The sequence below is a fragment of the Zootoca vivipara genome, chromosome 1, assembly GCF_963506605.1.
Source record: "Zootoca vivipara chromosome 1, rZooViv1.1, whole genome shotgun sequence".
In the NCBI taxonomy this organism is placed as follows: domain Eukaryota; kingdom Metazoa; phylum Chordata; class Lepidosauria; order Squamata; family Lacertidae; genus Zootoca; species Zootoca vivipara.
The window spans coordinates 49,328,883-49,354,865 of record NC_083276.1 but is presented as its reverse complement, the minus strand read 5'-3'; the positions used below and the strand labels follow the sequence as shown (position 1 = coordinate 49,354,865).

Genomic DNA, 25,983 nt, shown 5'->3' with positions numbered 1-25,983 from the left:
CGCCAACGCCGGGATCCTCTGCTCCCGGCTGCAGCCGCAAACGGAGGATCCTCCACATGCGGCTGTGGCGGTGCGCTGGCTGCTCGCGCTGCCATGAGCCCCCACAGGGTGCCTTCTTGTCACCCCCCCCCAGACATGGCACCTGGGGTGCACTGCCCACCCCCCGTTGTGACGCCACTGTGCTCTACCACATTTGCAAGACAGGTGAAAAATAATTTTTAAAGGCTTTTTTGGCTATGGTCAAAGCAACAAGGTAGTAGTAAGTCCTTTACGTGCAGAAGATGAAGAAATGCTATTGGGTGACGAGAGAAGGCGGAACTACCTACTTGGCCTTTGTCTTCACCCAAGCAGTGCCCAACCTGGTGATAACAGAATAAACAGTAGATGGAGAGGGCCGCAGCCCAAGAATTGATCCCTCAGATTTGCACAAAACCTTCATTGACAACCCCCTTGGGCTTGCTGATCAGAAGGTCGGCTTTCCAAATGTGCGTAACGGGGTGAACTACTGTTGCTTTGTCTCAGCTTCTGCCATCCTAGCAGTTCAAAAGCCTACCAGGGTAAGTAGATAAATAGGTACCGCTGCAGGGGGAAGGTAACTGGCATTTCCGTGCACTCTGGCACTCGTCACGGTGTCCTGTGCTCCAGAAGTGGTTTAGTTATGCTGGCCACATGACGTGGAAAAGCTGTATGCAGACTAACACCAGCTCCCTTGGCCTGAAAGCAGAGATGAGCGCCACACCCCATATTTGAATTTGACAGTTTGAATTTGAATGAACGGTTAAGTCACCACCTGGCAAATAGAAGGGGAAGAAATGGAGGCAGTGAGAGATTTTACTTTCTTGGGTTCCATGATCACTGCAGATGGTGACAGAAGTTACAAAATTAAAAGATGCCTGCTTCTTGGGAGAAAAGCAATGACAAACCTAGACAGCATCTTAAAAAGCAGAGACATTACCTTGCCAACAAAGGTCCATATAGTTAAAGCTATGGTTTTCCCAGTAGTGATGTATGGAAGTGAGAGCTGGACCATAAAGAAGGCTGATCGCCGAAGAATTGATGCTTTTGAATTATGGTGCTGGAGGAGACTCTTGAGAGGCTCATGGACTGCAAGAAGATCAAACCTCTCCATTCTGAAGGAAATCAGCCCTGAGTGCTCACTGGAAGGACAGATCGTGAAGCTGAGGCTCCAATACTTTGGCCACCTCATGAGAAGAGAAGAATCCTTGGAAAAGACCCTGATGTTGGGTAAGATGGAGGGCACAAGGAGAAGGGGACGACAGAGGACGAGATGGTTGGACAGTGTTCTCGAAGCCACCAACATGAGTTTGACCAAGCTGCGGGACGCAGTGGAAGACAGAAGTGCCTGGCGTGCTCTGGTCTATGGGGTCACAAAGAGTTGGACACGACTAAACAACAACAAACCGTCCAGGGGTCTTTTACCTTTACCTGCTCCTCTACTCTCCATTTTTCAACCTAAGGTAACCCAGTTGACCTTTCCCTTTACACCTGAGGCAGAGAGTGGGAGAACCTCAAAATCAAGTACCTCTGAACACTAACAGAGTGCTCTTACCTGGAGAAAGGAAAGGCTTAAAAGGCACAAAGGAGAGATAGATATCTCCCTCCCCTCTCCCCTCTCCCCTCTCCCATTGGACCTTGCAAAGCCTCCATTCCCCTATAGCTTCTCTGTGAGGAAGGGGGAAACTGCAGCAGAAGTGGGCTCAAATTAGCCACAGAGGAACCCCCCCCTTTATGCATTCTCCCATGAAGGGAAGCGGACAGCCTACATGAGCCACAAAGGAAGAGTCATGACAAATCGGGCCAGCTGTTCAGCAACTGTCCTGCTCACAGGAGAAGGGTGAAATGGCATCGTCTGTGAGGTGAACAATCAGAGCAGGACAGTTGCTGAGCCTGGCCTGTCATGACTATTCCTCTGTGGCTCACCTAGGCCACTTGCTGCCAGGGCCGGCTCTACATAGACCCCCGGTGGCGCAGGGCACTATGGCGCCGGCCCGCCAGGAGGGCGCAGCGAGCTGCACCCGCCCGCTGGCCGGCCGGTCCGCTGCGCAGCTGCGCGTGGCGCCCACCTGCCCACCGCGCTGGGAAACGGGGCGGGAGGGCGTCGGAGAGATCGCGCTGTGCCTGCCCGCCCACCCGCCGCGCAGCAGCACCGCGCCCACCCGCCCACCGCGCTGGGAAACGGGGTGGAAGGGCGCCGGAGAGATCCGGCGCACCATGGTGACAGGGGGGCCATAGGGCACCGGAGAGATCCGGTGCACCATGGCGACAGGGGCACTTAAGACGGCCCTGCTTGCTGTCCTCAGACACTGCTGCGAAGGCCCCACAGCTCTCTGAAGGCTATTGTCTCACTGTAGTTCACAGTACCACCTGTGTGTGGCCAAGCAAAGTATAGCATGGTGACACTCTTGTGCTTGTATTATATGGCAAGATATTTGCTTTTGAGCCCTTAGGTTTAAACAAAACCAGAAAACTGCGCAAGCAAATTTACAACTGCCCGATTTGACTGTGTGCTTTTGCACAGCTGTTGGGTGGGGAATTTTTTTCACAACAAGGTGCACGCACAGCTATATGTGGGCATACCCTGTTGCTACTTAATTAGCATAATAGAACCAACAAATTAAAAAGCAGGGAGAAATACCTGTTGGTATGAACAGGAAAGACCAAGGTTGTTGTTCATATACAAATTCAAATACAAATACATGCAGTTGTGGACTACTCTGGTCTAATTCAAATAGGGGAAAGCGGATTGACAGCTAAAAAATTCTAAAATGTGGGCAAGTCCAGGGTAAGGCAACAGATGGTAAAATTCGGCTGTATTAGATGTTAATCACGTCACATGTCACACTCTTGGGAAGCAAATATACTGTATACGGTACAGTGGTTGTTTCCCTATCTGTGTAATTACAAAAAACAACCATTGCCATGGGTATTCCTGTTCACCATCTAGTCTGATGATGAATTCTGGAGACCTCAAAAGCCTTTACACAATGTTGTGATATTTTCAATTTCCAAATAAAGGTATTGCCCCAAGGTTGATGTTTTTATTGTGTGTTTTCCCCCCTCCTGGGGCAGTACAGCTGCTTTTCTGTCGGCTTCAGCACTACTAGTACTATACTGCATTTGCCATAATGCCAATCATTATTTGATGTGCCTCCATCTGCTTGGTTACTGATTTACCCTGGAGCAACAGAACCATTTGATTCCTTTGGATCTTGTGTATTAGAACTTGATTCTTATCAGCTTTCCATTGTCTGCCCACAGTGCCAAAATGATTTAACTTTCACAGGAGTGTGATAAAATGCTTGTTAGAACTCTGATCAGAACACAGATTAAATTTGCTAATACTATATTTATTTCCTTTTTAAAAGAGAGATTTGTGGTTTAATGAGGCAATGAAAATAAAATGTTACAAATAACCATGTCTCACTGATAAGACCTAAGTGGTGATTATGATAACTTTGTTGCCTGCTTCATCCCACCACCCTTCCTGTTTTCTCTCACCTGACCTTTCTTGTATAGATATCTATGTTTGAATATGTTATCTGCATTGGTTGATTAACTGTTTTAACCTTGTACCATCTTACTTTAAATGAACCACTTATCTTTAATAACCCCATGAAAGGAAGAAAAAAATAGAGAAAGAGAAAGGGAAACTTCAAAAGAGGTGGATAGAAGAATTTCAGTGTTAGTTAATTCTTCAAAACCTTATAAAAACAAGTGAATTTGTTATAACATTTAGCTAATAAATGTGTTTGCTTGTGAAATTGCAGCTGGCTGGGAGATACCTTCTAACAATGAATGCTGTCATTATTACAGAATTATGAGACTGCTTTGTGATATATAAACTTGTAAATATGGATTGCACAGTGTAATCTTGTAGATGCAGATTACAAGGTGCTCGATAACAATTGTTCCACACTTTAAGTGTGTGTGTGTGAACAGTTAACTTGTGTTCAGATATTGGGCACAGGACCAGACCAAATGGGAAGAGCATCTTCATGACCAAAGTGTGGAGCGGGGGTGGGGGAAGCCCTGCCTGTTGTAATTGGGTAAGAGGTTCTTAGGTGAGAGGTGAGGACTTTTTACTAGCATGTTGCATTCGGATTTAATGAGTGCCGTTGCTGGCTCAGTCAATTTCTGGGAGGAGATCTCTGAGCACAGCACTTGGGCACGCAGGGGAAAGGGAGGGAGGGAGGAGGAGAAGAAAATAACCTGGTTGCTGTTAACTTAGGAGTGTGACTGAGTTGCACGACTCGTTCCTCCCTGAGGCATCACAGGTGCGTGGAGTTATTTTTCTTTAATCACTCACATAAATTAAAAAATTTATTCCTTTGCATTAAAATAATTAAATAAAGCTACGCCCTGTATCTTTTATTGCCAGATAAAATCTTTGAACCTCTGGCTCACAGTCTTACCACCAGCTGCAAGGTATTTTCCAGGGCGTACTTTACCCATTCTGCCATTGTGCTAAATAATGTTCTAGACAGAAAAAGTCCCTGATAACAATCAGACCTCATCTGAAGTTTTAATCATAGTGCCCACTAGCAAATCGTCTTCTCTAGGCTTCTCCTTGGGTCCACCTGCCCTGCCTTCCCACCTGTCAGCTATGACAAGATGAAAGAGCTTTCCATTATAAGTACCATGTGTGGGTGGAAGAGGTTAGCATGCACAACTACAGTGGCTTGCAGAACTGTGGGTCTTCTGAGTCAGACTGGATGTTGGGGAAAGTCTGGGTGGGGATATAGTCCGCAGTAAGATGGCAAGGAACAAATGTATCACCAGCCATTCTTAACCGAGAAGTAAGTTTCCTTGTGCTGTTTTCTTAGGGAATACAGTTCTTTATATATATATATATATATATATATATATATATATATATATATATATATATAAGAAATCTGCATTTTAAAAACAGTTGTATACAAAAATACAGGAATACCTGCAGAAGGGCCGCATAACGCGGTTTTAGTCCTGTTAGGTACATGTGGGTGGAGGCGATTCTTCAAGTAACCTTACCCCCCAGGAGTAAGCATAGACCAATGGTACCAAATAGTATGGGAAACAGCCTTATTAGAAAAACGAACCAATAAACTGACATGGGGACAAATGGAAGAAGACGCCTTCACCCGGTATGGCTCCCCTTTATCACATACACAGCCCAACAGGACAATGACAAGCATCCACCAACAGCATATGAATCAATATGGCTAACCTGATTCAAAAACACCCACCCACCCCACTCACACATGAAAACAAAGTTCACCACAGCCAATCACAAACAAGGAACCACACCTTTGGCCAACCCCAACCTCTCACCACCAAAGAAACACAAGCGAATAGTAAAGAGAACCCGCACAAGCGATGCTGACACAAAACCCCACACATACATTAAGTAAAATAGAAACATCACCACCCGATTCCACCCCCACTCACCATGGCCCCTCCACTTCTTTCCCCCTTTTCTTCCTAATGTAACACTAATGTCTCAAGAAATATTTAATAAAAAGTACATTTAAAAAAGGTAACCTGACCCCAAGCTGCACTTTGAATTGGGCCTGTTGTAACAGTTGTTACAATAGAACTCTTTCTCACTCAAATCCCAAGACAATGTAAAAGTGAGGAGTTAAAACATATCAGAAATGCAAGTTTCCAAAAGTTAAATTTGTAAAGTTCCCCAAATAATTTTAGATGAAAAAATTCCATTTGACTGTCAACACTGTACAGGGTGAAAAAGTAGCTGGTAACTTTTTGTACTATTAGCATGTATAAAGCTATGCTGTTGGTAATAAACTTGTCTACATCAGCCAGCAATCATCTGATTCTGAAATTATCTGGATGTGAGAATTATCTGCCTGTAACATCTGTCAGCCCATTGATTGCCAGGGTTGATTCAGCTGATAAGGTGCTCTAGGTGGATGTCCCTTTTATCCCTTACCACTTTCTGAAGCTGCTCATTTGCAGGATAAGGACAACTATCCCAGATAAGATTCTAAATATGACCATACCGTCCAGTTTCATTTGACAACCTTGTACTGGAACTGTTGAGCTATAGTTTAAGGATGGACCTGTGTGCATAAAGAATGGACTTTCTTATTCTTAGGTTGGAGGAATAACGCCACCCTTTTTCTTAGATGGGGAGATGAACATTACTGCAGATGTACTGCTAGAACAACACTAAAGCAGTTCAGGAAAAGCCCTCTGTTTGTTGTTGGCATAAAAGTGGCTGAAAGAAGGACAGATCTATGCCAATATCCCTCCACTTGTGTGGCCTTTTGTGAAAGCAGTAAAGTTGCTAAAGCTTTTCACCAAGTTGTCCTTGTCCAAAAACTCTACAGCAAATGAATAGTGTCCTTTGTCAAGCTCTAACAACCCTTATACCAGCAGTCTTGAAAATGTACAGTTCTGCTTAGCCATTTGGACTCTAATGTGTCAACTTTTATAAATGCTACTTTGATGGATACCCAACTGCCCCTGAGAAAACATCCCTTTGGGATCTCTTAGAAGGAGAAGTTTGCTGTGGGTTGTACTGTCCTGAAGACTTTGTTTGCCAACCACTATTTTAAGCCATAGGGTTATATCCAAGGTTAGTCATACTCCTCGAAATAAATGGATTTAAGCCCACTGATTTCAATGTGCCTGCTCTGAGTATGACTTACTTGGATATCACCCATATTCTCAGTTCTTCTGAAAATGGAGGCACCTTTCTTTCAGACTACCTGGAAGTATACTTACGGGAGACTTGTACAATAATAAAGGTTAAGTTCACCTTGTGTACACCTCCTCCTTCATTATCTAGGCTCTGCTCGCACATTGTTCTGACCATAGTAACTGACACATCCATGCTTTGTACTGTACATTGGAAGATTGAGTGCTACACACAAATCAGTGGACTTGCACAAGCCTGCATGTTTCAGTTTCCTTATGTTCCCTATTTTTCAGCTCAACAACATGTCCTCACATATATGGAAGATGCAGTGAGCCAGCTGTTGGAAAGCAGAGAAGATATTAGTCAATATGGTGTTGCCAGATTCTTCACTGAATAGTAAGTACTGTACATCACTACCTAGTACAGCAAACTTAGTCTGAAAGTGGATCAGAGCAACAGGAAGGACAAACACAGAATGGGAAAGAACACAATGCTGACTATGTTGTGACAGCAAATATCATATTAGCCCATACATATAACATACCTGCACTTAAATGAACTGCCAAGTCCAGCTCAACTCTATTAGAAATATATGCAGCCAACTATTGCTTCCTTTTCTGTGAGAACTGTCCAGTCCTATTGCAAGTTCACACCTAGTAGGTCCTGTGGGTTTCAAAGAAGCTGACTTTATTTTTGACAAAATTGAATTTGACCCAGTGAGGCTTATGTGTGTGAGAAGTGTATAAATTGCATGCCAAATCTGACCCATGAAAATTATGGTTTCCAAGTTGGTTTGTACTTAACTGGCAAAGCATAGCATTGGAGTACACAAATGACACATGACATTTAGGCTGCAATCAATAGGATTTCCTTTTGAGTACAGTGGTTCCTCTGGTTACGAATGCCTCGAGTTACGTTTTCTCGGGTTACAAATGTTTTTAACCCGGAAGTGAGTGTTCCAAGCTCTCGGAGGCCTCGCTAGAGCCAAGCCCAGACATCTGCGGGGCCTACGGAGGCTCCGCGACTGGGCTGCAGCAGCGGGAGCTCTCCGAGGCCTCCGCAAATGCATGGAGCCAAGCCCTAACATCCACAGGATGCCCAGCAGGTCACATCCCAGCCCCAAAGTTAGGTAAGGAACACTTACCTAATGAAGACCAAGAGCAGTGAAGCTGTTAAGAAAACAAAGATGAGCCTGGGCCGAAAAGCCCTTTACCAACCCTTGCCCCACCCCCAGCTGGGGGAGTGGGAGTAGAGAATTTTGGGATTCTGCAAGGGATTTTGGGATTTGTTTATGTGAGTCTGCCCTGTGCCTTTGCCTCTGCTTTGCTCCTTCGTTTGGGGGACTTCTGGGGAACTCTGCCGTATGCCATTGTTTTAGGGATCATGTGGAGCCCAGTTCGGCTACTGGTTGATTGTGTGACTGCAGAAATTGATAAAAGCCCCCCCATCCAAACAATGACTATCATCAGTGCATTTTAGGATTTTTTTTTTTCATCTAGGATACTGTCTTATTTATTTTATAGTACAGTACCGGTACATTGATTATTGCCTTCATTTTATGGCTCAATGGTCTTGTTAGTAAAATTTGTGTTAAATTGCTGTTTTAGGGGGTATTTTTCATCGTCTGGAACGGATCAATCCACTTTTCCATTACTTTCAATGGGAAAGTGTGCTTCAGGTTAAGAACGCTTCAGGTTAAGAAAGGACTTCCGGAACCAATTAAGTACTTAACCTGAGGTACCACTGTAGTTTACCAGTCTCTTAGTCCTGTTCTTTGCCTTTATTCAGGATCTAGTCTGATGTCTAATGGAGAGTAGGGACTGGACTGAAAATTTGGTTGAGTAATTAGAGTGGAGAAAGGCCATGCACTGAAAAGCTACAGAAGAGGTGTTGCAGGAAACTCGAAGGCTTATACCAGAACCAACTTAGTTGGTCTATAAGGTGCTACTGGACAATGTTTTATTTTTATTTTTTATTATTTCTGTGTCAGACCTGAATCTTTTACCATTGTTGTGAACAAGTCTCCTGGCCTGGAGATTGATGATTGTTTGTATAACAAGGTGGCTGATCCAAACATGCCTATCACACCTGTAGTTATGTTTATCTTTGTAGTTAATTTTTGTTCCTGTAGGGATGAAGATTCTTGAACCCAAACTTAATTTATGGGGAATATGCACCAACAAATCTAAATGAAATTCTGCTCTCAAGGATGACTAGTGTGGATGGGATTTGGCATGTTTGATCCAGCCCCATGTTAAATTGTGCATGACATCAAGGCTGTATTTGAAATAACTGAAATAACAGTTACATAGTGCTGTAACAATAATAGCTTTACTCTTCCTTACCTTTCATATTTCTTCATACATTATTTTAATGTATCACAGGTTTGGACAAAAATCTTAAAGCATGGGTGGGGAACCTCTGGCCCTACAGATGTCGCTGGACTACATTCCCATCATCCTTGGCCATGCTGGTTGGAGCTGATGGGAGATGGAAGTCCAACAACATCTGTAAGGTCACAGGTTCCCCATCCTTGTCCTAAAGCAACAGGTTTTTAGGCAGGGAATTGGTGCTTCTCTTCTTACTCTTCTCGACAGCCCAAATAGTGGAGAAACTCTTACATATAAAGTGCTCTTCTCACTATGAAGCTCTTTCACAAGAAGGCTTGGTGTTCTCCATAGTGCCTTGTTCCTCTGATTATCTCCACTGATGAGCACTTCTCTTATTTTTGAGAATCATCTCTTTATTTCATCCCCTCACTTTCAGATATAGCGGGGGGAGGGGGGGTTTAAAGCCTAAACCTAAATGAATTCTTTCCTAAGGCTTAAACAGATTCTTTTGTGGGCATTTTAGGCTGTGTTCTACCCCTGGTGCAGAATATGAAAAAAATGCAGTTTTCATTTTAAAAGAGAGCAAGCAGACTGAATAAAGAAGAATTTGGATTTAGAGAGAGGAATAAGAATTTTGTCTTGCCTCTTTTAGCCCTTCGTTTAGATAAGACAGACAATGTGAAGGGCACCATGAATGCATTAAACAATTTAGCGTCCTAAAAATGAGGCTGTGACTGCTCAAGCCTGCAAGCTGGAATAATGGGGAATTGCAGGAATGAAGTGTTTGTCTTTAGGTCAATAGGGATAAGGGAGGTCACAGCTTGTGAAGAAGAAAAAAACCCAGCCAAGTGGGGAAATGCCATGCTGTGTGTGGCACAGGTGGCTGTCTGTGTAGTGAACATTGTTGGGATTCTTAACATTCCTCACTGCTTCCCATCAGAATTCTTCTGTAAGCAAAGACATGAAGAAGAGAATCATCCAGCAACTTGTGTATGGAAGGTGCAAACCGTATGCTCTGTACAGCTCTCTGAGATGGAAAAATGGATGGGCAGGAAGAGGCAACTTAACGCTTCCCTCTCCGTTTGGTTTCTCAGCTAAAAACTGCCTTTTCACAGTGACTGTTTTACCCATAGTTGGAAAGGTTTGGGGAACCTACAAGGTCCTTGTATGTTTTGCTAAATTGGTGGAGAAACAGACTGGAGAAGGCGGATTTTGAGCAGAAAAAGGACTAAAGAAGACAGGCTTAATCAACCTCTTCCCATTTGCCCTTCTCCAGCTCCAACTTAAGAGTCTGCTTTGTGTTAAAAATGAAAAAATAAGAAAGAAAGGGGGAAGTCAGTATTTATTTGATTTATTCATTGCTTCCTATCAGGACCTGAAAGCGAGTTGTAGCAATAAGAATCATATACATGAAATAAATTCATGCAGTTCATGGAAATACATTTAAAATCAATCATAACACACTAAAAGTATTCCTTCGTGATTCATGACTAATGAACAAAAATATCATTTCCTCATGTAACACAAAGATAATCGCTAAAGATCCCAACTAAAATAACCACAAGAACCACAACAATATTAGCACTCAAAATGTGGTTTGAACCTCTGTCAAATGCATATTCGCTCACTGCTGGAATCAAGGAGGCTCTGTTCTGCTCTGCAGAGAGACAAGCTCATCTTGTGCAGGGTCCAGACTGGATAGTAACAGAACACAGACCTTTGATGCTGCTTCAGCAAGTCGGACTTAGACTGAGCCCTATATATGAGTAGCAGCTATATCCCAATTACAAAATCTACCTTCACTGAAAGGTGCCTCGTCTGTTAAAGGGGTCCAGAAGACCCAGATGGGGTAATCATTTGAGCACCTCTTCAGTGCAAGCATTAGAATAAGCATAAATTGCATGGGAATGAAGGAAGCTGCCTTCCTAAGTTGCACCATGAGTCCATTTAGCCCAGTTTTCGGAGGGGGACACCCCCTGTCCTACCTGGAGATGCTGGGGATTGAACAGACAACTTTTTGTATGCTAAGCACGCACCACCGCCACCCCTGCCCATGAAATACTTTGTATGTACTTAAAATTTCAGAGTCTGAAGCCACAAAGTAATGATGAAAGGTTACTCATTCTGCTTTTAAAAACATTAAAAAATATTTATCGACGGTGTTTTCCCACCCCCACCTCATCACCCCTTTTACCTGACTCTCCAGTTCTTGATCTGATGAGCCTCTGCATCCTCTCTTGGCTGTGGTGCTCTGGTGAAACAAACATGTGATTGTTTCTGTGAATGTAACATTGCCATAGAATACGAGTAAATGATTGCCGGTGTGCTCAGATAGACAAGACTTTCTGAAAGTGGAGTCGCATTTCTCTAACACTCCTAAAGGAAGGATATGAAATTCCAGAAGGGTTTTCTGCTCAAGCTGAATACTCCCTAGAGTCTCTGAAAAGCTTATGCAGGAGAGGAAGACATTTTCAGGTGCTGCTATTCTGTTTTTCTTTTTGACAGTCATAGCTAGACATATCGTTATCCCAAGGGGGGCAAGACATGGAGTGGGAAACAGCTGAGGCATAGCTTGAAAAATGTTTTTCCCCCCCCAATCCCTCTTAAGTTTTATTTTGTCAGTGGTTATCTTAAGCTCTGGGGGTTGGCAATGATTTCTTTTGGAGGCTGCTATAATCTTTCTAGGGTGAGAGGGTCAGAGCACATGGCACACTCCTCGGTGTTCCATTTAAGGCACCAGGGTGCTCCTTTTAAACCGGGGAGTGGCCAAAATTGGCCTTCCAGCTGTTTTTGGACTACAGCTCCCATCATCCCTAGCTAACAGGACCAGTGGTCAGGGATGACAGGAAATGTAGCCCCCAAACAGCTGGAGGGCCAAGTTTGGCCACCACTGAGTTAGACCCTAGTGTTTTATTCTCTGTACTGTACCTTTGTGACAGTAGCCAGAAGAGGGAGGTCTCTGCTGCCATCATTGCAGATGGTGAAAAAGTAGTACTGCAGCCACTAGCTCAGCAGCAGACAATGGCACGCAGGACCAGTGATGTTTCACAGCAAACTCAGTAAAATTAGGGTGTCAGTTGTAAACATTAAAGACGCAAACTGGGGTCTACATCCTTATGGTTATCGCTGTAAGGCCTGAACTGAAATACTTTCTTTTGTGAGCCCAGTTTCTGCATCTTTTGAAGGAAAATAATTCCTTTTGTACGTTCGTATTCCTTGATTTTTCTAAGAAATGTCACATCCTTGGTGAGAGCACAATGAATTACACTGCCTGTCCTGAGGCATCTACCTATTCAAAAGGAACACCAAGAGTTTTACACATGTTTGTCAGTTGAGAGTTTTTTGTGTCAGCTGAGAGACAATTGTGGGATTTCTTAATTTCCTCTAGATTATTTTGTAGAAACATTGGTTGGGGTACAGGAACCGGGGGTCATTTTGGAGTAAAAATAATTGTAGTGACAGCAGAATCTTCCGGCCTTTGATTGAGCCACCAGGCAGCAAGATGGGAGAAAAGCCCCAGGGCTTGAGAGTCTGTTTTTCGTCATCATCAAGCCTATTTAGCAGGATGTGGATGTTTTGGTTCAGAGTTTCAGGATATGGTGTGCTTCTTGAGTGTTTTCACCTTGATATTTGTTGTTGTTGTTTAGTCGTTTAGTCGTGTCCAACTCTTCGTGACCCCATGGACCATAGCACGCCAGGCACTCCTGTCTTGCACTGCCTCCCGTAGTTTGGTCAAACTCATGTTCGTAGCTTCGAGAACACTGTCCAACCATCTTGTCCTCTGTCGTCCCCTTCTCCTAGTGCCCTCAATCTTTCCCAACATCAGGGTCTTTTCCAAGGATTCTTCTCTTCTCATGAGGTGGCCAAAGTATTGGAGCCTCAGCTTCACGATCTGTCCTTCCAGGGAGCACTCAGGGCTGATATTAGCATTCTGTAGTTCCAAGGCCGGCCTTCCTTCCTTCCTTCCTTCCTTCCTTCCTTCCTTCCTTCCTTCCTTCCTTCCTCCCTCCTTTCTTTTCTTTTAGAATTTTATTCACTCCCCACCCTACTCTTCCCCAAGGCCTTAGCATTGCCCTGCTCCAGTGAAGAGATGACAATGTTATCTCAGCAATACTGGCTGGCTGCAACAAGCTGTGTGGCATGTGTGAAACTTCTGCTGTCACCAACCTGGCTGTGAAGTGATCCTTTCGGCTCAAAGCTTCCACTGGGATTTTCTGTGGCTGATTCCTGGCAGGTCTTCTGTTTTAACTAAGATACCCTGCTCCCATGAGTGCTGAAAAGGAAAAGCTAGCTCACAAAGGGCCTGATATGCCTCTATATCCCAGTGTTATACAGAAAGAAAGAAGTAATGATGGGACATACCGTACATCCAAGATACTGTGCATAGGGTTGCAACTAAAGGTGGATCTTGCAGCAGATCCTCCAGTTCAGTTATCAGGGGTCAGCAAACTTTTTCAGCAGGGGGCCAGTCCACTGTCCCTCAGACCTTGTGGGGGGCCGGACTATTTTTTTGGGGTGGGTGGGGGGAATGCCTCACAAATAACCCAGAGATGCATTTTAAATAAAAGGACACATTCTACTCATGTAAAAACATGCTGATTCCCAGACCGCCCGCGGGCCGGATTTAGAAGGTGATTGGGCTGGATCCAGCCCCCGGGCCTTAGTTTGTCTACCCATGCTCAAGAACAAGGGCTTTGCATTCTCCAGTACAAATGTACACATGCATGATTCATGACCCAGAGCCATGATTCTCAAACCACAAGACTGGGCTTCTTTGAGTCGTGAGCAATTTCCAGAAGAGGCTATCCACAAAATGTCCCCCTGCTGCTTCCCCATTTCCTTCCCTTTTGCTTTCTCATAGTTCAGCAGTGTCATCATCAAGCAGGGTGTGGAAGTTTTGGCTCAGAGTTTAGGGATACGGTGTGTTTCTTGAGTATCTTTCACCTTGAGTATATTTCACCAGGGCACTATTTCATTGCTTGTGCTCACAAGAACCATATTCTTAGCCCTTACTGTGTCTGCTACCAAATGCATGCACTTGGAAGGAAGGAAGGAAGGAAGAACGTTGTAGTGATAAACTCCCATTTCAGTATAATATGTATACTATGCACTAAAAGGTTGATCCTCTCAGAACCCATCAGAATTTGACAATTGCCTGACTGGCTTAGCAGGCAGCAGCCACTACCTGGATTTAGAGAAGCAAGAGCCAGTTGGACTCTGTAGGCTGCTGCCCAATCTGTTAGCAGAAGTTTTCTATTTATAGGTGAATCAGTTCTTGTGCTGTGTGCAACCTACATTCTGGCTCCAATCCTGGGGCCTGGTTTAGATATATGGTTGAAGTCATCGGGTTAAAGCAGCTGGCCACTGGATTGTGTACAAACTCATTCCTCTTTTCCTCTCTTTCGCTTGCTCATGGGTTCAGAATAATGCATGGCCATTGCAAACCCTGATTTGCAAGGCCCTTCCTGGCATTTTGGGCTGCGAAATCACAGCAGATGAGAAGTGGAGTGGAGTGAGGAGGCGCTATGTATGACCAAGAAAGGAGAGAGAAATGTTGATCAAGGATTGCCTGCTGTCACTGCTACTGAGCCTATAGCAGCCAGATGGCATTACTACTTCAGCTACTCTTGTTGGTTCACAGCTGCCAAAGATCTATTGCAGGGGTCAGCAAACTACTTCAGCAGGGGGCCGGTCCACTGTCCCTTGGACCTTGTGGGGGGCCAGACTATATTTTGGGGAAAAATATGAACGAATTCCTATACCCCACAAATAACCCAGAGATGCATTTTAAATAAAAAGATACATTCTACTCATGTAAAAACATGCTGATTCCCGGACCGTCCGCGGGCCGGATTGAAAAGGCGTTTGGGCCGTATCTGGCCCCCGGGCCTTAGTTTGGGGACCCTGATCTATTGTAACATCATAAAGCTAGATGCATAGAGCTTGTCGAAGACTCTACAGTAAGTGAATTGATCAAGTTATACTGGTTTTAGGTTTTTGTTTGGCAAAAATAAGATGGGCACGCAGTCAGAAGATGGTAACAGGTTGGCAGAAGCTCAATGGCTGCCATATTTGCAGACACTCATTACTTTCAGAATAAAATACTGAAGCATGGTATCTGAGTGCGTTTCTACATATGTGAGGTTTGCTGGAATAGTATCCACCGAGTCTTAATTTCTATTGGCTAGTTGTGCTTTCCTGTACAGTGGTACCTCGGGTTACGGACGCTTCAGATGCTTCAGGTTACAAACTCCGCTAACCCAGAAATAGTACCTCAAGTTAAGAACTTTACTTCAGGATGAGAACAGAATTGCGCAGCGGCGGCACAGCAGCAGTGGGAGGCCCCATTAGCTAAATTGGTACCTCAGGTTAAGAACAGTTTCAAGTTAACAACGGACCTCCAGAACTAATTAAGTTCTTAATCCAAGGTACCACTGTAATTGGTAGCCAGAGATGTGGAGCTGTAAGCATATTCTATTCCTTCCACTAATTGGGCTTTCCTTTCTGCTGATAAAATGTGACAAGGATTTAATCTAAGTGTAGGGAAAAGGCCTGCATGTTGACATCTTCTGACCAGCCTGCTCTTGGGAGCCACTTACTTGTGCTCAGTGACCCAAAGCTGGTGTTCTGTGCCTTCAGAATAAACAGTAAAATGCACCAGGATGAATAGTTGCATATCTTCTACATGGTGTGGTGGGGCTGTTAAGTTTCCGCTTGTCATCTGCCCTGCTCTGTATAGAGCAAGGAAGTGACATCTATTGGCACAACCCTTCCATTTTGCAAGGAATGGAACTGCTGTTTTTATTGCTTGCATAATGTATGCCCCAAGGAAGAGTTCTGGGTAAATAATTTGACAATCATCTCCTTCAGGTGTTCCTGTTGGGTGTTAGCATGCAAGGGAGACATAATGGCAAGTGCACTAGCTTCAGTCCCCCAGCTACCATTCTTGTCATCCTCTGTAAGCTGAAAGGCAGATGTCTGAAGTGGGCAGCCTCCTGTAATCTGACTTCTTGAGCTATGATATCTCAGCAGCGAGACACTATGGAAAATCATTTTTCTGAAATGCATGGAGCGTTTGCATGAGCACAAGAGTCTCTCCACTTCAGAAGTTCATTCTCCAGCTCATGGAGGTGAGCAGTGGTGGGGCATAGTTAGCACACTCATCCTCACAACCCCCATCCGCTGCCTTGCTTAACACCTAACAAGGATACCTGAAGATGGCAAATGAAATATTCAGATCACCACCCCTCTGTGAGGAATAACATGAACCGTAGGAAGTCTGACATAAAGCTATTTCCCCCCTCAATTTTAGGGTGCCTATTGCTTGATGTCATTGTTAACTACTTGGTTGTGGAAGTGTTGGTGAACTCTGTGGAGAGCTATATAAAATCACTGTTGAGTGAATTAATGACTCTGGATATTTTAGCTTAATGGAGAGGACCACAATATTTTAAACCAGTCGGTCACTAGTGCTCAGATTCCAGCTAGATTGGCTGCCTTGTAGAGGGAGTGTTTGGGATTTATTTCCCAACCTTCCTAGAATCCATAGATTGTTTACATTGGAATAAAGTCATTTCTCCTTGAAGACCTCTCTTCCCACATCCAAAATGCTGCTTAGATGCTGGTATAGGGTTGTTGTTTTTTGGGGGGGGGATTTGACGTTCCTTCTTTGAATGTGCAACTGAATGACTCAGATGTTTTAGCTGTGTTGATAGTGTGGATTTAATCCCATCGTTATTAACTTTAGAGACCTGAGCAAAACAAGGAGAGAGAAAACTACTTATGTGAATATACATCACACCGAACTGTGTAAAAATGTTTTGTAGCTAAATTTGTCTGAAAATGAAGCAGGTGTCTCACTGGGATTTACATCATTCCTTTAAAATGTTTGTTTCTCAATTCACATATACTGAAAATCCCTAAAGAGGCAGAGACTTTTCACTTAAAGTGCTCTTAATGCTCCAGATGACCTAGACAGTGATATCTCTTTTTTGCCTTTTTAAAGAATAAAACAGCATTTATACAACATATTTAAATGTTCAAAGCATTTCACTTCTAATATTTCAGTGTAGTGCAGTGCTTTCCTAAGGTAGGCCAGTGTTATTCCCATTATGCAGATGGGAACACTGGAGCTAAGAAAATAATAATTTGCTTAAGGTCCCCTGTTGAGTTGGGGCCTAAGGTGGATTTGAACTGGGATCTTTCACACTTATACCACTATGGTATACTAGAATGGCAGGAGTGGGTTTAATATTATCTCATACTTGTCCAAGAGCCTTGTCAACCTAGCATTCTTTAATACTGACCCTCCCTCCTTCCCAAAGAAGGGTATCTCTTGAAACAAGTAAAGTGATTCAAAGCAAGAAAAGTAAAACAGCATATATAGGTTAATCATGATGGTAAATCACAATAATAGCGGAAGCAAAATTCCATCAGTTTGGGGATTGTTATTTTTCTGAATGTTGCTTCTTTAATATGCAAGAGGCTTTTAAGGTCCTTATTTTGTTCATCCTTGCAACAGCCCTGTGAGAAAAGTCACTGTTCTCATTTTAGAGATGAAGGGCAAGACTGATTTCCATCTCAGCAGGAGCTCTTCGTCGAACTTCCCCAAAACATGATGTTTTATGCATAAATGTTTGCAATTCTTTTAATGACATCTAGGATATGTGAGCTGTTAAGAGTTTGAGCCAAAAGAAAAATATTATATTTGCAATGCAATGCAAGTGCATATATGTATTTAAATTTTGTATTATTCATACGTCGTTGCAGAGTTACGGCTGGGGTTATTCAAAATGCAAGCAATAATATATTTTTGTGGGGCGGGCGGGTTGTGCACGTGGGGCTCTGCTGTTCTTTGGTCCCCAAGCACTGTTAGATTGTCTTGCTGCCATTAATTCTGTTCCACAGTTAGTAGACAATGGAGACTCGGCACATGATGAAGCTCTGTGCCTTTGCTGTTGAGAACCCACCCCTTGCTTGAATTATTTTGCCCCTTTTCTCAACACTGGTATTGAATTTTACTAGTAGCCAGCCAATAGCCTTTCCGTTCCTTGCTATGCCATAAGATGGAGGCAAATAATAAATGACACCCACCCACCCCCGCCCCGGCTGGGAACTGTACCTCTGTTTTATTTATCAGATACAATCATTTTGGTACCAAATCCCCTTCTTCAGCTAGCTTGACAACTAGTTCAATATAATAATTAAAAGTAACACAAACATCATTTTTCCTTCCATACCTCCTCTCTCCCCAGAGGGAGAGTTGCCAGAAATTTAGTGCTTCAGCAATAGCGACTGACCTTATCTGTTGCATGAAAGATCGTATATAGAAGACTATGGCTTACTTAGTGGACAGTCAAATTTAAGCTTTTGGAATTCAAAAGTCTTGAACAATTTGTTTGGAAGGTTAATTCACTTAACCCCAAATTAAATAAAATGCCAAATAGCTGCTGGTAAAAAAAAGTCTGCTTGGAGAGAAGCAAACCATGAGGGTTGGTTTGCACATAACACTAATCTAAGCCTCACTTGTTTCTCACAGAAGCCAGCAGGATGGAGTAGGTGTAATCCAGCATTTTACTCATTCACAGTAAGCCATAGTTTTCTGACTATAGCTTCCTGTTATGGGCGAACTAGGCTTTTATATAGTGCCTTTCAGATTGAAACACCCAAGGTTAGTAACTAATAGCCACAATGAAAAAACCAGCAAGTTAAAAAAACTTGAAGCCCATTCAAAACAATGCCAAGGTGCTAGAGAGAGTAGGCACAGTGATTTCAAATGTCTGACAGGTCAGTACAGTCATGAAGTGGTATTGGAAACCCATCAAAGAGGGACTGATGGATCTCCCATGGCAAATAGTTTCACAGTCTAGGCCAGAGCTTTCCAGACTTTTCATGTTGGCGGCACACTTTTTAGACTTGCATTATTTCACGACACAGTAATTCAGTTTTACTAGCAAACCACTAACCACTTTCCAGCCCTGGAAAGGGGCTTGGGGAACGTTCATGCGATACACCTACACACTGCAGCCAACACACTAATGTAACAAGAAAGGCCTCTTCACACATCAAGCAGGTCATGTGCATATTGGGAGGTACAGTTTGTATAAAAAAGGAAGAAATTGTAAAAGCGTTTGTATTGGTTCCAGAGTCTGCTCAGACGATGCCCTTGCATGGGGTAGGGTGGGGAAGAAGCAGATTTTTCTGATGTATGCTTTTCAGAGAGCTGGGGTCACCTGAGGAACCATGTTAAGGTATACATGATGGTACATGATGGGTTTATTGTTATTTAATGTGTGAATAGCTCCATGTATTGTGACCTTGTTGTTGTTGTTTAGTCGTTTAGTCGTGTCCGACTCTTCGTGACCCCATGGACCATAGCACGCCAGGCACTCCTGTCTTGCACTGCCTCCCGCAGTTTGGTCAAACTCATGTTTGTAGCTTCGAGAACACTGTCCAACCATCTCATCCGCTGTCGTCCCCTTCTCCTTGTGCCCTCAATCTTACCCAACAATATGGTGAGCTAGACACCTTCTTTGGTGTTCTCCAAAGCTTCCTGGCCCCTCAATGTTTTTTGAATGAGGGGTTGTTTTTTTGGAGGGGGGGGGGAGCCTGCCTGATTGTTTTTGGGTCTGAGTTTCATTTGCTTTGCCTGTCTTTTTTTGGTGGGTGGGAATTCTGAGCCTTGTTGGGATTTCCCCCTGTGAGATTGTTGTTTTTGGATACCCATGACATTTCCTTTGATTTCCTGGTCAAAAAAAGTTGGGGAGCCCTGGTCTATATAGACTCTCACTGTTTGCAGACATGCTAAATAAAGCCGAAGGAAATCTTTCCCGTTCTTGGTTATCTCTCCCTTTTCAGATTCATTTGGGAGTTCTGGCCCAGAAACCAGAAGAATATTCAGAAAATAATTAAGAGCTCAAATATGAAGTATTCAGTGCTGTATCTTTCTGTTCTTTGAGCTCTGATTATTCCTAAATGCCTTGCTTTACCTGCTTTCTAGCTAGTGTTTAGCTTTTTTTTTTTTTAAGGGACACATGTAGAATAAAGGTCAGAGTAGAACACTGAGTGATTCAGCTTGTTGTTTCTTGTTTTGTTTTTATTAAAGAAATGTCCTGGAATGTCTTCCGCTGAAGATGGGAATTTCCATCAAATACTGGCTACCCTTCCATTGCAAAACATACCCTGTAGGAAACTGAAGGATGACTCCAACATCATTTTTTTCTTTGTGGAAAAATAAATGTGAAAATGGTCACATCGGAATGCAGAATCCACATGGGTTTTGCAGATAGAGTCCGAAAACATGAGAACTCTTGTTTGCTCTTGCTCGTAGATCTTTCTCCCATATGGATTTTGCATTTCAGCATAAATTTTTTTTTTAAAATGTGTATTTGCCAGTGAAAGAAAAATGTTGCAGCAGAATCTATCCTTGGGGAGATCAGTCCAGCTGTGTTGCATTACAAAATGGCGGTGGTGGATCATAACTGATTGCAACCTATCATGTGGCTGGTTTTGCACCTGTAAAACAGTATGACTCGTTTTCTCTGGGTTACTTGCTTGAAAGAAACAAGAGACGTTTTACAATGTCCTTGTTAATCGTCTTTTCCCCCATGAAAGTTACTATCCTGGCCCTTGAGGGAACTTCAGGCACGCAATATACTGTATCCTGCAAACAAGGAATACTGTATATTCCATCCAAGGCTACAAGGTAAGGTTTTAACTTCGTTTTATAGATGAGGGAAACAGAGGCATGAAGCTGTGGATACTTCAACCTTCCTATGGAACATATAATAGGGTATTTTCACTCTGTCCTATAGCCAGTGAAGCATAGAGGGGAGGGTTAAATGTCTCTGTGACTTGGGTTGTAGTGGCACTTTAAAAAAAACAGAGAAAGCTGATACTCTTGGGAATGTAATGTAATTTAATTTTGGCTCTGCTTTCCCAGAACTATCATTGATCATTAGATGATCAAATAATCTTCCACTGTTCCTCACAGTAGGTTTTCGGCTCTGATAAGAATGTGGAAGGCTAGATGTCTCTGTCAGTTACACAGCCTTGTGTGATGTGGACTATATTGAGCAGCACATAGCACTTGAAAGCACTAATTCTTAAGTGTTGCTGTGTTGCTGTGAACTGTTTCCTTCTCCCCCGAGCTACCTCCAAGCATTTCTCCATGGCGACTTAGCCCTTTATAGGATAGGTCTATCTCCCAGCATACTGGATTTCCCAACTCATAACTCTAAAATGCTTTATTTCAGAGTAGAATGGACGCGCTATATGTGGCCTATTATATCCATATCAGCTTGCTTATCCTTTTCAAACAGCCATTGTCTTTTAATAGGGCTCTGCCTGGCAGGGGGAGTCCTTAATTCCTGCTACATAAGAATGGCCAGCTTGAATTACAGCAAGCTGTACTACGCTACTCTGATCAAAAGGCCTCTGTTGTTTTTAAAAGTCTCTCCCTCTTTCTTTCTTTCTTTCTTTCTTTCTTTCTTTCTTTCTTTCTTTCTTTCTTTCTTTCTTTCCCTCTTTTGTTTTTAAACATAGTGGTCCAATAATTCAACACAGCAAAATCGTGCAAGCTCCGATTTGAGAGATTAGGGTATTAAATAACTGACCTACTTCGCTGTTGTACCTCCTGACCTGAAATAGGGGCAGCAAGAAAAAAGGAACTAAGAGAGGATTGTAATGGGCAACACTGTTGTCTGTATCATTTAATTTTGAAAAAGGTCCTATGCATCCAGAAGCTACAACTTTGCGAAAGAATAGTACAGTATATCTCAAACTGGTGTGCGTTGGATGCCAGCATGAGTGCCTTTGCATGTTTTCTTGCCAATAGGCTTATAAACATACAAGGAGAAGAATGTGTAGTGTGACTGTTATCACGAAAAGGGAAGAGCAAAGTTAAGTATCCTTGTTGCAGGAATCCATAAACATGACTGGCGTCCACCAGTGACAAGGATGTATTTTGTTAACTTGGCAAATGCATTTGTGGGGAGTATAAATTGAGAGATGGGCAGGGGGTTGTCTCTGATCCCATGCTGTGCTTCAGAGGTGCTCAGAATCAATGACTTTGGAGTGTCCCCAAAGCTCAGTGTGACTGCAGGAACAGCCCTTTTCCCAGGCTTGGGGAAACGGGTGGGAAGACTCCTCTCAGCAGTCACTCTGATCTTTGAGTACACCCCACAGCTACTCCTTCTGAGTACCTCCAAACGGGCAGCCCAAGGTGTTTCAGCACCTGAGGCCAAATGCCCCACTGCCGCCTCTGCCATTGGGCGGGCGGGGGGCAAACTCCATAAGGGCTTGTGGAGTCTTTCCTGCTGGGCGGGGGCGGGCAGGAGGGATATCCTTTCCAGATGCCCCCTTCTTGCCTGGTGACAGGGCTTTGTCACACCACATCATGCAGCGATGGGGGCGAGGTGCCCCCTTACTGCCTGGCAGCTGGGCTTTGTACTGGCAGCAAAGCAGGGTGACAGAACGCCTCCCTTCTCAGCAACTCTGCAGGAGGGGAGGCGTTCTGCAGAGCTTTGTTTTCGGTCCCTCTCTGCTCCTACAAGGAGAGGCGAGTGGTGGCAAAGCTGGGGGATGGAATGGGGGTGCTGTTTTCCTTTGGGGGGAGGGTGCCGCTTGAGTTGGCTGCCTGACTCTGCCTCCAAAGCCCAGTGCGATATTGGGAGAGTAGACCCCACTCCTTCCCCGAGATGTGGGAGAGGAGGGTTGGTGGCGACTACATATTTTGATGGGTTACTAAGGCCACCCAAAACTTATTGATCCTGTGAGCTGTTTCCTTGGGCTTGAGACTGATTGTTTAGACTTGTGGGGAAGACCTGGTATAACAGTGTAGGGGCTGAGTAGAGGATGAAGGAACACCCTTGTTTTCCTCTTGATCCTTAACTGATGGTTGAAAAGTACAACCTGCTCCTACCGGTAAGTCAATGGAAAACAGCATATGTAGAGAAGCAATCTATTTTTTTTTACATTATAAATTCCTGTTGCTATGCGAAGCTTTGAGTAAGGCCCAGTGATATACATACGGTTAGGAGGTGACTGAGAGCACTGCGTGACTGAGAACTTGTTGATGGATACCACAAGATACTCATTTCACAGGGGGGGGGGAATGGGTGATGCTCAGGACACCCCCTTCAAAAAACAAGTGAAAGCAGCACGCGCACACCCCAGAAGAAATAAAATGCAAACAAACCAAGCGGAAAGAAAACCCCTCAAACCAAAGCAAAAATAGTCATGAAACCCCCCCAGCCCCCCCCCAAAACTGGAATTTAAAGAAGCTTTGGTGGACAGCCAGGGGAATGTCTGGGTTTGCTATGGTGTCCGTGACTGCCGTGTTAGGGACGCTAGCTTTATTCCTATGGAGAGAAATGTGTAAATTCTGGTTTGACTTCTGTAGAGCTGGTGAAGGCGAGGTCTCAAAGGACAGACATTTTTGCTGATGCCTGCAGTGCTGTTAAGGCATTTTGAAATTTTTGAAGTTAGTCTCCTCTCCCCGTCTCCTCTTCCCACCTCAGTCCCCTGCTTCTGTGATGTGAAAGGCAACTGTTGCTATTGAAGAAATCCCTCCCCAAGCACACCCACCCACTGCAGCTACACCATTGGGACAGATGATAATGTGGCAGGCAGGAGGAAACCACTCACTGTGTGTGATGGAATGTGGAGGCTATTTCTGTGCCAGCCAATAAGTAATATATGGTTAAGTAACCTTCAGCATAATGAAATGTCCTGCAAATCAGGGAGCCATTTGCCATTCCCTGTTGCTCCTTTGGTAAGGGGGAGGCATCCCATAATCAATTTGGTGCTTTGCTGTGGCAGCCAGAGGTGCCACCTGCTGGGGGAAGGCCTCTAGGGGTTCATTCATTCTGAATACCTGTCCTTTCCAGAAAAACCAGGTTCTTTCTGCCATGCATGTTTCTGCTCTGCTTAGATTTCCATCTGACATGGGGCAAGTAGTGGTGTTTGGCCTCTCTATTTGGATGTTTCCATAGCATCCCAGGACTTCTACAACCTATCAAAAAGTCCAAAGTCTGCCCCGCTCCCCCGCCTTGCTCAAATGAAAGTTTCTAAACCCTGGCAGGCTGCCTCAATGTAATTACCCAGACGACAATGCTCTGTTCAGCTCTCGCTCTGTGTTCAGAGAAGCAGCACCTGAGTACTAGCATTCCCAACACATCCTTCTCAGAGAGCTTTGGGCCTTTGCTACTTCCTTGTCCTCTGCTGTCTTTTTCATGTGTACACACATGCCCACCCCGTAAGCATAGAGCAAGTATGCTGCAAGGCACGTCTTTCCCAGTCCTGGCATCCTAGGAAGATTCCTGTCTGGTTTGGCTTCGGTGGGGCATGTAAAGGCAAGGTCTCTAAGTACAGGCGTTTTTTGTTTCAAATGGACATTTCTGTGATGTGAAAGGCAACTATTGCTATTGACGGGATTGTCCATCAACCCAGCAAAACCTCTTGAGTGAAATGCATGTGCTTGAAGTCTATTAGAGTACTAATGAGGGCTTTAGTTTTAATTGCCGCTGCAAGTAGACAAGTCAGGAATTGTGTCCATGGTAACCTTCAGTTTAATGTACTAATTTTCCTGTCTCTCCTGAGTGGTTTTGAGGAGGACCAAGCAGCATGGAGCAAGGAAGATCTGACAACTAAGCAGTGCCTGTCATTCTTTTTAAGGGTCACACCTGTAGGCACAATACCTATAGACTAAAGGAAGAAATTTGTTCTATTTAAAGGAGAATTATTCCCTAACCTCTCCCGCCCGATACTAACATTGAGTTTTCAACTGAAATACACGGCCAGTTTAGCATTGCTTCAAATGTAAAACAATTCTGATGGAGATTTTTTTTAATTAAAAGTTTTCAACATAAAATATGATAAAAGCCAAGCTAATATAAAGAAAGAGGATCAAGAAAAACAAGAATAAGAAAAGAAAAAAAATAGAGAAGTGAAGGGACAAGAAATGCAGAATAAATAAGCACAGAGCCCTCTATCACAATTATACCACAATTATACCCTTTTCCCACACAGAGAAAAGTGAACCCTCCAACCTGGGAGCTTCTCCTTCTTCCCCCAGTCTCCCACCCTGCCTCTCACACAGAGCACTTCATCTTCCATCTATTATCACCTTCCAGTGTGTATCTTCATTAATCCGAAATAAGGGACTTCAAAAATCAACAGCAGTAAAACCTGAGTTAGAAATAATAAAGAAATAAGATATGAAAAATCTAAACTAAAGAAAGAGAAGAAAAGGAGGAAGAGCTTCCGATTCTCTGTCTGCCAATAATAATAATTATTATTATTATTCAAAATATTCAAAGCATGCACTGCAGGAAACGCCTGGCTATGTTATATAGCTGCTTCTCAATCTGCTAGGTGTTGCTTTCTCAATCTTTTACGTTTCCGAGCACAATTCGAAGTGTTGGTGCTGACCTTTAAAGCCCTAAATGGCCTCGGTCCAGTATACCTGAAGGAGCGTCTCCACCCCCATCGTTCTGCCCGGACACTAAGGTCCAGCGCCGAGGGCCTTCTGGTGGTTCCCTCGCTACGAGAAGCCAAGTTACAGGGAACCAGACAGAGGGCCTTCTCGGTAGTGGCACCCACCCTGTGGAATGCCCTCCCACCAGAGGTCAAAGAGAACAACAATTACCAGACCTTTAGAAGGCATCTCAAGGCAGCCCTGTTTAGGGAAGCTTTTAATGTTTGATGGATTTCTGTATTTTAATGTTTTGTTGGAAGCCGCCCAGAGTGGCTGGGGGAACCCGGCCAGATGGGTGGGGTATAAATTATTATTATTATTATTATTATTATTATTATTATTATCCCAGGCATCTCCAATTCACCTTCTTCTGCTCTTGAATTTATTATTTTTATTATTGTTGTTGTTGTTGTTGTTGTTGTTGTTGTTGTTGTATTAAATAGCCAAGCTGGTTATTTTCCAGTCCAATGTGATGAATTTCTCTCCGAGTATTACAGCAGATCTTAAAAGGG

At 43.7% G+C, this 25,983-nt stretch overlaps 1 protein-coding gene across 1 annotated transcript in view; it reads left to right on the top strand.

The window, feature by feature from the left end:
* CSTPP1 (centriolar satellite-associated tubulin polyglutamylase complex regulator 1) overlaps nt 1-25,983 on the top strand; it is a 117,411-nt gene that overhangs the window by 12,063 nt on the left and 79,365 nt on the right. Inside the window, exon 2 of the mRNA XM_035115058.2 lies at nt 6,958-7,060. Within this exon, the coding sequence (XP_034970949.2) occupies nt 6,958-7,060 (103 nt within the window). The remainder of the gene's footprint in view (nt 1-6,957; nt 7,061-25,983) is intronic.